This window comes from Xyrauchen texanus, chromosome 46 (assembly GCF_025860055.1).
Source record: "Xyrauchen texanus isolate HMW12.3.18 chromosome 46, RBS_HiC_50CHRs, whole genome shotgun sequence".
Lineage (NCBI taxonomy): Eukaryota > Metazoa > Chordata > Actinopteri > Cypriniformes > Catostomidae > Xyrauchen > Xyrauchen texanus.
In genome coordinates, this window is record NC_068321.1 from 14,512,212 (window position 1) to 14,529,624 (window position 17,413).

The 17,413-nt window shown below is 37.7% G+C and overlaps 1 protein-coding gene across 1 annotated transcript in view; it reads right to left on the reverse strand.

Moving 5' to 3' along the window:
* Positions 1–17,413, reverse strand: part of LOC127638521 (transcription initiation factor TFIID subunit 4-like) — a 62,093-nt gene that overhangs the window by 31,774 nt on the left and 12,906 nt on the right. Inside the window, 3 exon segments of the mRNA XM_052120078.1 lie at positions 3,984–4,040; positions 9,517–9,642; positions 13,176–13,306. Coding sequence (XP_051976038.1) covers positions 3,984–4,040; positions 9,517–9,642; positions 13,176–13,306 — 314 coding nt within the window.

Genomic DNA, 17,413 nt, shown 5'->3' on the forward strand with positions numbered 1-17,413 from the left:
GATCCTTATCTGCAGTCCAGCCCACCGGAATGACTCGCCCCAGAGAAGCACCTTAATAACCGCACAGGTTGATGCAGAGTATAGCGGTTCAATTAAGGGTGCTGGTTGAAGTCAAGGACATGAGAAAATAAGAACATGAATTCTGATCCTATTTCTAACACCATTCTGAGAGTCTTTGATAAGCTGAAAATCAAATGCAGAACTTTATCTGCGAGTGAGTGGCAGTTTTGAGGATCTATCACCTTCAAGAACTTATTAACAATGTGAAGCATGCTTGATAATGAGCCTATGTCACAAGCCAAGAAAACAAGTGTTCAGAGGAAATATCCAAAAAGTGTTTTCAACTTGCACTTGAATACAGTATGAACAGTTTATCAATGGAGCACAGAAAATTTGTTTAAGGAATATTCTGGTTCAACACAAGTTAAGCTGTCAGCATTTCTGGCATAATATTGACAAAACAAAACAAAAATCAAGGTTACAGTGAGGCACTTATAATGGAAGTGAATGGGGACACTTTTTGGAGGGTTTAAAAAGGCAGAAATGTTAAACCTATAACTTTTATAAAAGCACTTTACAGTAATTTAGTTGTTTGTTGACATCACATCGACATGGCAATGAAGTTTCAAAATTGGCTTTAATTTTACAAAGAAAAAAGATTACTATGCAATTTTATTACACTGAAATAATGTTAACATGCATATTGTTTACGTCTTGTGGCTAAACATTAGAAATAGTGAGTCTTTTAACATTACCGTATTGGCCTTTTTTCACTTCTATTGTAAGTGCCTCACTTTAACCCAGAATTCTGCATTTTTTAAAGAAAAGCAGGGGCAAGTCGAATAAACATTTTGTGGTAATCAATATTATGCAACAAATGCTGTTGATTGAGCTTAACTTGTGTTGAACCCGGAATATTCCTTTAATGTTGTTGATTGGTTTTAACATGATGAATCAGATATAATCTATACAGTTAGGGTAAATGATGTGAAGTCTTCATTTAAGCATCTTAGAGAGCATTTAGATATTAAACAGTTTACAATGCTAAAATCGATTCTTTAGAAACAAATTTTTTTCTTTACTTTAATTTTTTTACCTCCCCCTTTTCACCCCAATTTGGAATTCCCAATGCGCTCCAAGTCCTCATGGTGGTGTAGTGACTCGTCTAAATCCGGGTGACAGAGGACAAATCCCAGTTGCCTCCGCGACTGAGATCGTCAATCCGTGCATCTCATCACTTGGCTTTGAGTGCGTTCATCCACGCACAACTCACCACGTGCCCCACCAAGAGCGAGAACCACATTATAGTGACCACAAAGAGGTTACCCCATGTGACCCTACCCTCCTTAGCAACCGGGCCAATTTGGCTGCTTAGGAGAACTGGCTGGAGTCACTCAGTGCACCCTTGGATTCAAACTTGCGACTCCAGGGGTGCTAGTCAGCGTCAACACATGCTGAGCTACCCAGGCCCTCTTTAAGTTATTATTTATCTACATTTTAACTTTGTTTTGTAAAGCAATTAAACCAAAAAAAGAGCTTTATGGCTTTTAGTCCTATATGCTAGTGCGCTCATATAAGTTTTCATACAAAATTAACTTTAAGCAGATAAGCCCTTAAAAAATGTCTCTTTTCTGAGAAAACAAATATTGATTGTATAAAAAGTTATATCCAATAAAATTCCCTCTGGAATGAGAATATCCCCCCTCATAGTTATAATTATAAATACTACATTCTTCTAACTAGGAAGAGAAAATCATGGTTTGTTTGTGTGTCGGTTTCAGCTGCACCCACATTTGTACATTTCTTTCCCACTCACCAATTGGTTTACAAAGAAAGTGGCAAGAATTTATTCATTATGAAAGTGCCTTCGGCTGTGTCATAAACTTAAAGCCACTGGATATTAAAAAAAGGGGCGATATGCCCCGCTCCAACTTCCAGATTCAATAGGAAAAAGTGGAAAGAGAACTGAATTTGTTAAATAATTTTATGTTGCCTTAAAGTGTATAACAAAACAGTCCTTTCCGAAGCTGTGGTCCAGAGGTTAGCGAATATGCTCATGACACACTTGAGTCTGGCCTGCGGCATGATCCCATTCCTCCTCTCTTTCACCAAATCTTCACAGTTTCTGTCTAAAATGGCAAAAGGACAAAAAAAAAAAAAAACTGGTCTCACAGCGACACTTTGAGGCTCCTCCAGCATGAAAGAGCTGAAGGCAAGCAAAATGCTGGTAGCAAACCCCCCGATCCTCCTTGCTAGGGGGTGTATTGAAAAATGAAAGGGGAGAGAGGAAAGAAAGAAAAGACACGGGTTCAGATAAGGGAAGGAGGCGTCTGTCTAGGCTCCGAGACTGGCCTTCAACAAAGATGAGGAGCTGCCATTTTGCTTTGAGGCAAAGCATGCAAATAAATATATGAAACTCTGCTGTTTCTTATTGCTAGTCTAGTTAGCTGTACTGTGATCTGAAAAAAAGACACGCAGCAAGACCAAAAGAGACTTCAAGAAGTGCTTCTCTCGTTCTCCATAACGATATGCCTCCAGGTAAGAAAAACAACAGAGCGCTGAAATAAACAATATAACCAAGGCAACAGAGAGAGACTGTGCTATGCACTTCTTGATTTGAATAAAACATGCTAACATGATCGGTACGGTTCAGAATAGACCCTCTTTGACCCTCTTCAGACCCAACAGTGGTTGTCAATACAAATAGAGACATATGGTGACATTGTGACTTATGGTGTGTAAACTGTTGTATATAAAGAAGGGGAGAGGAAACGACAACATAGATGTGTGTTTCTAGCTGAAAATGTGCCCATCGCTGCGGCTCAGTATCAAATAATGTATGTTTCTACTTGGCATCTGATGGAACTTACCATCAAATAAATAAATAAAAACTCAAAGTCTAAATGGGTCGTACATTAAAGGTGAAGTGTCTTATTCTGGGTTTGCCAAACTAATCCTTCACAAAAGATTCACTCACAAATCACTATAACATGTATATTTTTGAAAAATATAATATAGAAAAATTTAAATTATGTATAATTAATATAGAAATGTCCATGACCTTTAGATTTGATTAATTTCCAGGATATTTCATGGCTTAGAAAACACAATTTAGAAATGACTCACATCTTGTCTCTGCATTTTATAACTGAGATTGGCATTTTAAAGGAATATTCTGTGTTTAATACAAGTTAAATTCAATTGACAACATTTGTGGCAAAATAAAATTGACTACTGCAAAAAAATACTTTGACTTGCCCCTTCTTTCCTGTAAAAAAAGCAAAAATCTGGGTTACATTGGAAGTAAATGGGGACAATCCGAAAATGTAAGAACTAATGTAAATGCTTTTATAAAATTAAGCTTCACATTTCTGTTTAAACTCAATCAAAAGATGGACCCCATTCACTCCCATTGTAAGTGCCTCACTGTGATCTTGGTATTTGCTTTTTTTTTTTAAAGAAATGGAAAGATGAGTAGAAATAATTTTGTGTAGTAATCAACATTATGCCACAAATGCTGTCGATTGCACTTAACCTGTATTTAACCAGGAATGTTCCTTAAACATAAAAAAATTATACACTTCAAATTTAATCAAATACAATGATGGAATAGAGATTTAAAATGATTAAAATGAAACGATGGAGCTTTTGTGAAAATGTACAGATTTATAAAACAAAGCGTATCAAAGTGAGTTATTTTGCTTTCACTGGCATTAAACTTGATGGACATTTCATAGTATTATGCTCATGTCAAGCCGAAGATTAGCCCATCAGACATGGAATGGCAGTGGGGGTGTGGCGTCTGACATCTGTGCAAAATGAAGACTTTCCCCATGCAATAATAAACTTGTTAGGAGACGTATGAGACCATTTGTCTCAATGTCAGACTAAATGATGTCACATTCATAGCAAGGGCATAATCATGAAAAATGTATGTCAAGCACTTTTATTAGTACTATTAAATAGTCTTCCATAAAGCTCACCTCTTTAGCTTTCTGTTTAAGCCGGGCCTGTTCGGGATCTTCTTGCCTTGAGCGACTCTGCAAGCAAAGAGAATCATTAGAACTACAATAGACCAGTATCCATCATTTAAAGTGGTCATGTTATACGTTTTCTGTATATAAATGTTAATCAAGGGTTTTTTGTACCAAAACAGTTCATTTACTACCCCATTACCATTTTTCACCTTCTCTCTAACCCTTAGAATGGCCTGATTTCTCTGCTGTACCTTTAAGATGTTCATGTAAACGTCTTCTTCGCTTGTCATCGGAGTAAAAGGCGGTTCACAGAGAGCGTGTTTTTGCGTCTGTTTTGCGCTTCGTTTTTCTTTCTTTCCATGTAAACTTCATGGTTCCCACCCTTTTGAACAATTAATCTCCATTACTTTTCCATGACATTGCCTTGACCTTTCCAGGTGTTTGTGATTTTGGAAATTCAGATTTTTAAAAGACATTTTTATTGAGACTGATTTGATATCCGCTTTGTGAACAGGTTGAATGAATTGACTTATTCATTGAAAAGAATGGACTCAAAAGAATGATTTATTGAGAAATAAGACATCCCTATGGTTTGAGAGTTTTTTACTCTACACAAGAACAACCCTGCTTATTCAATATTTTAGAGAAGAGAAAACAGCAAAGATGTATTTTTATATGCTGTGTAAAGTTAAAAAGAACTTCAACTTTTAGAAACGTGTTTTGAGCATTCTGTTCCATTCGATGCGCTGCAAAACTGAAACCGTTTTTGCAGCTTAGTTGCAATAAATTGACTTTTTGGACTGGGAAGGGAGTTTTGAGTTAGTGAAGTGAAAGTTTGTTTTAATTTATTACATTTAAACTTTTCTTTCAAAAGATTTCTTCATGATATGACCCTATAAATTGAAGAAATTAGAGTGCACATACACCAGTTTTGATTTGTTACAAATAGACACACAAAAGTTTAAGAAAACAACCTCAACCTGAAACTTGAAAAAAGTTACTAGGGCTGACAGACTAATAATTCTACTTTGATGACAAAGTGCTGGTACATGGCAATGTACTTGTAAATAGGTCAACTCTATTCCCAAACAGTATTTATATGAGACCGGCAACAGCGACGTAAGAACAATTATCTCCTGGCTGACATCTCAGTTAGTCGACTGCATTAATTAGAATAGGGCTGGCGCTGCACTGGGAGTCTAACAACATTGAGGCTTCGAAATGGGGCATCATCAGCATCATCATCATTTGTCGTTTAAGTCAACTAATTACCTCTGCTTTCATGTTGCCATGTCCTTTTCCTATGGGGAATCATTGCACCCCCACCGTATCTTAAGGAGCGAAACTTCAAGGGAAAGCAATGAATGCTGGGAAGTTGCTACTAGCCATTTGTTGCTGCTTTGTAATCTTTATATACAGTTTCAACTGTCATCGTCACCAACAAAATTGGTTAGAAAATTATGTCTGAGTAATCAGCAAGTCCTAAACAGACCTACAGGCAAGGAATTTGATTGACTGTGGTTAAAATAAATGCTAGCAAAATTTATGAATGACAAAATCATCTATTTTAAAGACATTTTCCAGGATCAATACAAGTAACAAAGGACAACAATTTTTACTTTACCCTTGGTTTGTTTGTTTTTAAACACCATTTCAGTTTCTAGGGCTATTTTGAGGATGTGTAAAGTATGACAGAACTTTTTTTAATTCTGTTTGTGATGAACTATACCTTTAACGTCAAATCCTCATGCCTGTATATATGGCTAACAGATATATCTGAAAAAGTGTTACATTTTAAAAGCCATGTTGCTTGATTGGAGCCAAAAAGGTAAAGGAAATAATGCCTTTGGGTTCTTTTACTTATAACATGATTTTTCCCCCCAACAAACTCAGTGGGAATGATAGTGACACTTCCTTATAAAGAAATAGACTTCAAGGCAAATTTAAAATATCCTCTATCGCTCCCTAACAGAACACTCATTCCCCTTTCACTGATGTACTCCAATCCAGGCAATAGTACAATCAAATCAACTTGAGACTGGATAAATCCCTCTGGCTTTGCCATTATTGCAATTTGCAACAGTATGAAGCTACAGAGTGCAATCTTGTGTCTTAATGACACACTGCCTTTTCTCTCCAAGGCTTAAAAGCACAACCAGTTTCTTTTTAACAGTGGCCAAAAAAACATGTAGGAAATGCCAGCTTTCATTACAATGGCGCTAATGGGCAGACTGGCGCCAGCAGCCTCTCCCTTGAAGTATTGGGCAAGTAACAAATTTCACTATAGATTACCATTTATTTCTATAAAAATTTTATCAGATTAAATATTTAATGGAAAGTTTAATCACATTACTAATTACTATACTTTAAGTTACTTTCTAACAACCATACAAATAATTTCAAACAAGAGAACAGCTTTTACAATAAAACTATTGTCCGTGTTTGAATGACTGTATTTTGTTGTCTGTGCACATACAATGTTTGAAATAATTTACAGATTTTGCTCATATGGAAAGAAATTGGTACTTCAACTGATCACAATGTATAATCAGGGCATTAATATTGCAAACACTTTATATTACAATTTAAAAAAAAAATGTTTAAACTACGTCAAAGAGCTCTCATCAATAAATCCTCCTCATGCAGCAATGACAGCTTTGCAGATTCTTGGCATTCTAGCTGTCAGTTTGTCCAGATACTACAACGGGACAGATACTTGCCATAGATGTGGCTGTTTTATCAGGCACTTCTCACACACCTTACAGTCTAGCTGATCCCACAAAAACTCAATGGAGTTAAGATAACACTCATTTCCAATTATCTGTTTTCCATTGTCTGTTTCTTTGCCCACTCTATCCTTTTTGTTTTTCTGTTTAAAAAAAAAGTGGCTTTTTTTTTTTGTAATTCTTCCCATAAGGCTGCACCCAAGTCTCCTCTTTACTGTTGTACATGAAACTGCTGTTGAGCGGGAAGAATTCAATGAAGCTGTCAGCTGAGGACATGTGAGGTGTCCATGATGAACTTATCCTCTTGTTTAGTTGTACATCTGGCCTTCCACATCTCTTTCTGTCCTTGTTAGAGTCAGTTGTCATTTGTCTTTGAAGACTGTAGTGTACACCTTATGTTTTTGGGCAATTTCAAGCATTGTTAAGCTTTCATTCCTCAAAACAATGATTGACTGATGAGTTTCCAGAGAAAGCATTTATTATTTTTGGCATTTTTACCTAATATTGACCTTAAGACATGCCAGCCTATTACATGCTGTGGCAACTCAAAAACAAACACAAAGACAATGTTAAACTTCATTTAACGAACCAAATATCTTTCAGCAGTGTTTGATATATTGGCAAGTGATTTTCTAGTAATTTATTATGATTACTCAAGGATAAGGTGTTGGAGTGATGGCTGCTGGAAATGAGGCCTGTCTAGATTTGATCAAATATGACTTTTTTCAAATACATCAGTAATGTCCTGACTACAGTATACATTGTGATCAGTTGAATGCCACATTGGTGAATAAAAGTACCAATTTCCTTCTGAAACAGCAAAATCTGAACATTATTCCAAACATTTGGCCACCAGTGTATATGTTTGCTTTTGGCACATATGTTTGTGTGAGCAGGTGTGAGTGTACTTAAGGTGAGTCTCATGCTCTAATAAATTTCACAGATCAAGCTTACAGTGGTGGAAAGTTCATTAGTGGGAAGTATTCATTTCAGAGAAAGGTTTTTGTTTTTCCATTCACATGAATTTCAGAATTTCTCAGTATTTGTTAGGTCCCCATTATGCTATAACCTTGTGCGACCCCGCGTCCACATGCGTGGGCATTGTATTTTGGCTTCGCTATATGCAACACATAATTTCATTTTATTAAAACAAACTCTCAGTTCAGAAGACTCTGCTGTCAGTAAAGGGTTACATTTTCACCATACGGAGTCCTGTGACAAAAAAACATGGCGTTGACCACAGAGCAGAGTTTGGGAGACGTGCCAACAAAACTACATCTTGTAAGAAAACGAATTCAGTTTTAACAATGAAACTTGTTTGAGTCTCTAATTTAATTCGATATGCCATTTTTAAAAGTTGAGCGATTTATCGCGAAAAGCCATGCTGTTAAACATAATGACCACATACAGCCGGGCTCACTATTACATACTCTTTAATTTTTAGGTTTCAACTTGTTAATAATTTGTGTTAAAATGTGTAGTTACATAATATTTCAGTCACACGTTATATTAGCTGGCCTAATATAATATAAAGTGGGTCAGAAATTTCTAAAAGTGACAGCTCGTATTATTATATATGCAAGTTCAAAATTAAAGAAAATTACAATTGTAATTTTTTTGTAATGAATTTGTCAAACTAAATTTTTTAGAGGCTTAAATGTGATTAAATGGTTGTAAACGGAATATAAAATAAAACAAACACTTTCACATGTGTGTGTATTAATATATTTGCACCCCTCCCCCAGTCCCGGTTTAACGCTCAAACAATCTGCTTACCTTAACTATAATGTGATGGGTGAATGACATGAGAAGGTGATCAGATATTTTTAATGACTTTAAGTTATCTCTTGGAGTTTCATGAGCACAGAGGCACATCAGTACCTCCACTGCATGAAGGTAGGATCTTGTGTATTTATTAATGATGTACTCTTGTTTTAAAATCTCCCGCTCTGCTTACAGTTGTTATGACATCTCCTGAACACTTTAAAATATGCATGATAGCTTATGACAACTCTCTAACCTGTAAATCAACTTTGCTAGCTAATTACACTTTGACATCAGCACCATATATATCTACATAGAACCACTAGAACGGAAGTTCCAAGACAACATTTTCAAGATAGCTGCGCGCTAGTTTCTTTGGCGCATACGTTTATGACATCTTAGCTTAGTATTATTTAAAATTTCACAACTTAGTCCCGCTGTCCACATATGTCGACATCAAGTTTAAGGAAAACTATTTGGTTTAAAAGTTTGGTTATTTTTTGCATGTTTCTTAGGGACTAGTGAGTGAAGATTGAAATAATGAAAATTCCCACAGCAATCATATTTGGGTCTCAGGAGCTAGATGAAGGCATGCACTCAAACTGTTATGTACTCTAGAGTTGAGCATCTTGGTGTGCTTCAATAGAAGAAGAGAAATTTTACCTTTTGTACAAAGGAGCTCACGTGGTCAACGTCCCACAGTTTGATTAGTGACCAAGAAATAGTGCAGAATATGAAATATTTCTTATTAATTTGATGTGATAACTTTCTTGTTCACTGATGTATGCAAATTTGTGGCATTTACAATGATAACTTAAGGAAAAATAAAAAATAAAAGAGTGCAAAATAGAGCCATTTCTGCTAACAGACTCAGACTTTTGCCCCCTACTGTGTGTAGGCCAACCCAAGTAATGTAACGTTGTTATAAATAAAGTGAGCACCAGTATTCTTGCTACAAAAATTAAATATAATGTGTACACTAATCAAATTACATTTTTAATAACAAAAAGTATAGTAACTATGTTTGCTCCTGTGTCACTCAAACTTACTTTAGCTGCTTTCATTAAAATCTCCCGTTCTTCGTCATCCTTCCTTTGCTTTTCGATCTTCTCCAACTGCTCAAAAAACTTCAGCTGGGCTCGTACATCCGACCCCTGCTTGTACAGCTCCTCATCCTACAGGAAAAACAGAAAAACAAAACATCAAACTCTTCATCAACACACTCATAACCTTAATGCAGTTATAAGAACGAACAAACTTTTTCCCCCACTTGCCTAAAGTTTCACTAATTCCCTCTCGTACATAAATGGAAGTGAAGTTAGTAGGTCACCCAGAGCTAATGGGACAATTGTATGTTTCACAGTGTTTCTCCGAGGCAACCTCCAGCAAAGGATGTTCTAGCATTGCAGGTAAAAGAGCTGCGTGAGGCACAGCGGAGGAGCAAAGCCAAGCGGCGCACAAACGTATAGGAACCCACACATTTTCATGCACTTCTGAGGCTATAGCCTATTAGCAGCGGGAACGGCACTGCTCGTCTCTTTTCTTCTCGCTCTCTTTCTTTTGCATTGAGGCTGTGCCTCACTCTCAGGGCCAACTTTTCCTGTCTCCATTCAAGTTTGACTTGTTGTTTGCTGATGACAACGGGACTGACTTCTTATTGCCGTGCCAGTTAATGGTTTTGAAAAAAAATAAAAAATCTGAATCAGATTGGGACAAATTGCAACGTGACACTGTATTCTCTCTTCAGAGTACAAGATGAAAGTCTGAATTTCATATTTCTTTTTTTTTTTACAACCTGCATTACCTTCCATCTCTAAAAATAAAAAGGTTAATAAAACGTCAAGATGTTTAGCCTAAAAAAATGCCAGAGCTTTCCAGGACACATTGAGACATGCACATGTCACGGTATAAGTTCAAATCCAGACTGCAACATTCCTTGATCCTGTTGAATTGTTCATTGCCATCATTTCATGTGCCCTTTATTGTGCTCCAAATACAATTATACGATAAATACTTTTGGTCTTGGATGACGATGCTGTCAATACAGCGGTGGTAAAAGTCTTGTTAAACTAGCATGTAGGACGGTGCAATTTATAATGCATTTTCATGATTTAGTCATGATGATTTTGCTGGTGACATAAAATTAGGCAACATTTTGAATTAATATTACAATCATTTTAAATGTACATTTTATGGCCATTACGTTTCCTAAAGGCCGTGCAATAGGGATGCACAGATCCAACACAAGGATCTGTATTCGCTCCGATATTGAATATTTTAGACGCATCGGTATCAGTGTGTTAGTCATATTAGTTACTGTCAAGCTCCAAAAATGACATAAAAGAACCATTAAAGCAGTTCATATGACTCGTGCATTTTATTCAAAGCCACTTGAAGACGATGCTCAATAGTTTGGTTCACTTATATGCATTTAGAATGGCACCAGAGGTGCATTTGACCAGAATTTGAATAAGTGAATGAAACTACTGTGAACTTGCCTACAAACAGACACAAAAAGTTCATAAAACACAAGTGATTTGTAAATTATATTCACCCTCAGCAATATTGAAAGCACTGCAACTACACATTATATGATATTTTACCTTATGATTTAAAAAAAAAAATGTAGTCATTTCAAATCAGATGATTGCAACACACAGCAAAAAAGTTGGGACAGGGGCAATTAAAGACAAATAACAATTTAACGAGTTAAAATAACAAGGCAATGTGAAATAGGAGGTGTTAAAAAGGTGAGGCAATCATGTCATAGAATATATATAAAAATAAAAAAAAAGAATATAAGGAGGCTCCAAAAACAGTCTAGTCCTTCAAGAGCAAGGATCATTCAAGACTTGTCAATTTACCAACAGACGCTTCAGCAAATAATCCAGCACATTGAGAACAATATTCCCCAAAGACAAATTGGAAGGATTTTGTGCATTTCATCCTCTACAGTACACAATATAGTTAAAAGATTCAAGGAATCTGGTAAAACCTCAGTGTGTAAAGGGCAAGACGAAAACCACTTCTGAATACGCGTGATCTCTGATCCCTCAAACATCACTCTCTTAAAAACATCATTCATCTGGAATGAATATCATGAGCATGGGCTTGAGATTACTTTAGTAAACATTTGTTAGTCAACAGCACTCGCCTCTGCATCCACAGATGCAACTTAAAACTTTACTATGCAAAGCAGAAGCCGTACATCAACACTGTCCAGAAGTGCTGCTGACTTCTCCTGGCTTGGTCTCATCTTAGATGGAAACTAGAACAGTAGAACTGTGTTTTTTGTTCTGATGAGTCCACATTTCAAATAGTTTTTGAAAAACCCATCCGTCGTGTTCTCCAGGCCAAAGAGGAAAAGGAACATCCAAGCTGTTGACAGCATCAGGTCCAAAAGCCAGTTTCTGTATGGGCCAGTGGTGTGTCAGTGTGTCAGGCATGGGTAAAATGCACATCTGTGAGGGCACAATTTATGCAGACATATGTGTACAAATTTTGGAGCAACATATACTGCCATCCAGCACTGTCTTTTCCAGGGACGTCCCTGCATTTTCCAGCAGGACAACTTCAAACCACATATTGCCCAGATTACAAGTGCATGCCTTCAGTTCTGACCATCTCCATTTGAGAATTTGTGGCATATTATGAAGTGCATTAGATGGCAACAAAGACTCGATACATTTGTGCAGCTGAAGATCTGCATAATGTATGAATGGGGGAAAATTCCATTCTCAACTTAACAAACGTGTGTCCTCATTGCCCAAATGCTTAATAAATGTTATTACAAGAAATGGAGATGTTTCACAGTGGTAAACACTCGACTGTTTTTTGGAGCATGTTGCAATCATCTGATTTGAAATTACTGTACATAAAAAGGTAAAACATCATATAATATGTAGATGTAGTGCTTTTAATATAGCAAAGGGTGAAAATAATTTACAAATCACTCCTTTGTTTTTATTAGCATTTTTCATACCGTCACAACTTTTCTGGAATTGGGGTTGTAGGTTCGTTTTGCGATCCTTCCTCTTCTCATGACTTGCAAATATTAGAGGTTTCAATCCAAGTAACAACTTTAACAATTTGTGAATAAAGCAGCGTTTCTATCCCATGTTTTCCAGAGAACAAAATCAACACTTCCGGAGATATTGGCAAATATGCTGGGGAACTTGTACTAACCACTGTGACTCTTTTGCTAAATGTAATAAATGAATGGCCATTTAGAGGGCACAGACAGAAAGCTGACAAACATCATGTTTGCTAGCGATCAGCAAATATTAAGTCACGTGACTTGAGGCAAACTCACATATAGGGCTGAAAGGATTAATCGACGTTATCGACAACAACAATAAAAAAAAAGTCAACAAAAATGTTTGTTGTCAAATAGCATTTTCTAATGCGTTATCCCAAAATTTGCATGAAAATATGAGGCTGGAAACCCAGCTAGTTAACATTTTCATCACCTGTTTTGATGCAAGAAAAGCAAGAGGTATAATAAATTATGTGACATATAACAAAATCTACTCTTGACTAGTCTTGTATATCTTCCATGATCAAAAACTAAGGTTAGGGTCAAGAATAACCTTTCTCTGCAGTAACATTTTTAGCGTGAAGGATATATAATGAGAAAAAGTCAGGTTTTTTTTTATTTCTCTTTGAAGTTCAGCACACTGGAGCAAGTAGTTCATGCAACGGTTCTTACTTTGCAGGAGTCTGTGCGGTGTTGTGCAACGGCTGACACTTTCTCCAGCATGGAGCGCAGCCTGGACTGAGTGGCGTGAGAAATGAGAGTGACCGTCTCCATTGGCACCTCCGTCATGCCGAACTTTCTGGCTGAAATAAGACAAAGTTTTGCATTAAAGTTTCTTTGGAAAAGAGAAAATCTGAACAGCAGTTCTTTGAGCCTTAAAGGGATAAAAAATACAAATCATGTAATTATTTTTTCACCCCGAAATTGTTTCAAACAATTATATCTTATTTACTTCCATGGAACACAAAAGGAGATGTTAGAATGTTATGTCTTAATCACTATTACTTTCAATGCATGGAAAAAGATGCAATGAAAATGAACAGTGTCTGAGGCTAACATCCTGCTAAACAACTCCTTTACTTCTGCAGAAAAAAGTAATACTGGTTTGGAACAACGTGAGGGTGAATAAATGATGATCATTTTCATTTTTGGATGAACTAACCCTTTAAGCACTAGACTAAATGAAGACAAGTAAAATTACTTTTGTGTTTTTTTTTTCATGTTTTCAAACCTGCCTCATGATATGACCTAAATTTAACTAGTAAACACTTTGCATCTGTCACACCCACACACTCACTTCCTGTCACTCTCTCTCATCACCCATACATCCAGCAGGTGGTGCAATACACCACCTCCCCTTTTCCTCCTCTAGCCATCAAGCTGAAATAGTCACTCACACACAAACACACACACACACACACACTCACGCGCATAACTCCCCCGGAGGAAGATTTACATTTTTAACACACTGCTCCCCCCCGGCGACAGCATAACAACCACAGCCAGGCTCCATGTAATAGCACATATCCGTGGGCACTCATTGGTATGCACTGTGTGCTAAATCAAGAGCACGGGGGGAGAGAGAGTTTGCTTAAATACAATAATGGAGGCCGCATTTTGGATGAGACGGATCCAAATACCTGCCTCAACTATATCTTCTGCTGTTTAGCAGATCTTTAAAATGATTTATGTGAAGGTTAGCCTATCTGTATTGATGACAACACTCAACATTGTGTTAAAGACAGGAGTGTATGGTGGACGGAGATGCCATGTAAAGCATTTGAGGTGTCTGGTTTTGATTATGATCCCTGGTTTCCTGTGGACATGCACCTTTTTCATCAGATTAGTGTGGGACAAAAGTGAGCAGACTTCCACCCACCGTTATTCCCAGCATGCCTTTTGTTCTTACTATATAACACATTCATTTTTTGCTTGTTAATGGTGCTTGTTAAGGCAAGCATCAGAATTACTAATGTGCATACTTAGATTAGGGATCTGAACAATCCACTAACTGTACAGGTGAAACTCGAAAAATTAGAATATCGTGCAAAAGTTCATTAATTTCAGTAATTCAACTTAAAAGGTGAAACTAATATATTATATAGACTCATTACAAGCAAAGTAAGATATTTCAAGCCTTTATTTGATATAATTTTGATAATTATGGCTTACAGCTTATGAAAACCCCAAATTCAGAATCTCAGAAAATTAGAATATTGTGAAAAGGTTCAGTATTGTAGGCTCAAAGTGTCACACTCTAATCAGCTAAACACCTGCAAAGGGTTCCTGAGCCTTTAAATGGTCTCTCAGTCTGGTTCAGTTGAATTCACAATCATGGGGAATACTGCTGACCTGACAGTTGTGCAGAAAACCATCACTGACACCCTCCACAAGGAGGGAAAGCCTCAAAAGGTAATTGCAAAAGAAGTTGGATGTTCTCAAAGTGCTGTATCAAAGCACATTAATAGAAAGTTAAGTGGAAGGGAAAAGTGTGGAAGAAAAAGGTGCACAAGCAGCAGGGATGACCGTAGCCTGGAGAGGATTGTCAGGAAAAGGCCATTCAAATGTGTGGGGAGCTTCACAAGGAGTGGACTGAGGCTGGAGTTACTGCATCAAGAGCCACCACACACAGACGGGTCCTGGACATGGGCTTCAAATGTCAAACGTCTTACCTGGGCTAAAGAAAAAAAGAACTGGTCTGTTGCTCAGTGGTCCAAAGTCCTCTTTTCTGATGAGATCAAATTTTGCATCTCATTTGGAAACCAAGGTCCCAGAGTCTGGAGGAAGAATGGAGAGGCACACAATCCAAGATGCTTGAAGTCCAGTGTGAAGTTTCCACAGTCTGTGTTGGTTTGGGGAGCCATGTCATCGGCTGGTGTTGGTCCACTGTGCTTTATTAAGTCCAGAGTCAACGCAGCCGTCTACCGGGACATTTTAGAGCACTTCATGCTTCCTTCAGCAGACAAGCTTTATGGAGATGCTGACTTCATTTTCCAGCAGGACTTGGCACCTGCCCACACTGCCAAAAGTACCAAAATCTGGTTCAATGACCATGGTATTACTGTGCTTGATTGGCCAGCAAACTCGCATGAACTGAACCCCATAGAGAATCTATGGGGCATTGCAAAGAGAAAGATGAGAGACATGAGACCAAACAATGCAGAAGAGCTGAAGGCCGCTATTGAAGCATCTTGGTCTTCCATAACACCTCAGCAGTGCCACAGGCTGATAGCATCCATGCCACGCCACATTGAGGCAGTAATTAATGCAAAAGGGGCCCAAACCAAGTACTGAGTACATATGCATGATTATACTTTTCAGAGGGCCGACATTTCTGTATTTTAAAATCCTTTTTTTTTTTATTGATTTCATGTAATATTCTAATTTTCTGAGATTCTGAATTTGGGGTTTTCATAAGCTGTAGGCCATAATCATCGAAATTATATCAAATAAAGGCTTGAAATATCTTACTTTGCTTGTAATGAGTCTACATAATACATTAGTTTCACCTTTTAAGTTGAATTACTGAAATTAATGAACTTTTGCACGATATTCAAATTTTTCGAGTTTCACCTGTATGTATTACATTTTGACATGTAACTCATGATAGGTACCTCAAATTGCTACTTGTTGAAGAAAGGTGCTCTACTACTTTATTACTTTCTATTATTAAATTAAAACAGGATTCCAAGTCATATCTATAGACCAGAATATCAAAGACATGGGGTGGGCTCTTTTGACCTGGGCCTGTAAGCAACCACCTTAGCAATCACATAGCAACACCCTGGAATCCACCCACAACACTTTATCATAGTGGTGGCAAATTGTGTACGGGCCAACACCACTACCATTTTCTTTAGAAAATGTCAAATTCCGGGGGTCTGTGTAGTTCAGCAAGAAAAGACGCTCCAGGGCATGCCGAGTGACTGCAGTCAGGCATTCCTCAGCAACCAATTGACCCGGTTGCTAGGGTGGGTACTGTACACGTCCTTACAGTCACTATAATGTGGTTCTCGCTCTCGGTGGGGCACGTGGCGAGTTGTGCATGGATGCTGCAGAGAATAGCATGAAGCCTCCACAAGTGCTATGTCTCCGCAGTAATGCATTCAACAAGCCACATGATAAGATGCGTGGATTGACGGTCTCAGACGTGGAGGCAACTGAGATTCGTCCTCTGCCACCCGAATTGAGGCGAGTCACTACGCCACCACGAGGACCTTAAGCGCATTGGGAATTCCAAATTTGGGAGAGAAAAATGAAAAATAAAAAATAAAATTCCAATTTGTTTACATGTAGCATTTACAGGTATATAGATCCCAATCTGTTTAGTACTTGAAATGTGCATTGGTTGTTTAGCAAGGAACATCCAAAGAGTATGCGAGTGACCTTGTCAAGAATGGAGCCTGAGGCAGCCTCTAATTTCAACACACAGCAAACTGACAGTGAGGAATCAGAAGATGCCGCATAAAGTATTCATACTCAGCCCGAGGTGGCCTCCAGCTCAGAAAACAGGGCATTCATTAGGCCAACTTTTTAACACACTGCTCCCCCCCGGCGACAGCATAACAACCACAGCCAGGGTTGACCAGCGAAAGCACATTAAAGGTCTTAGGCATAGATGAAGGAGAGGAGATTGGAATGGCACCAATCACTCTATATAGCGCAATTTCCACCAACTGGGTGCCGGCGCTGGAGACAGTACAGGATATGGAACAATTCAGCACATTTCCACTGTAGAAAAGGAGGTTCTTGGGTGGAGAAATTGGATCCGTGCAGACCCTTAAATCTGCTAGTCCCAAACCTGGAACTTGGGGGATAATGTTTGCACCAAGTAATGCCTTCAGAACAACAATAACTGGCTAGATTGATGCAAATCAAAACTAGATTGCTCCCATTAAAATCAATGAAGC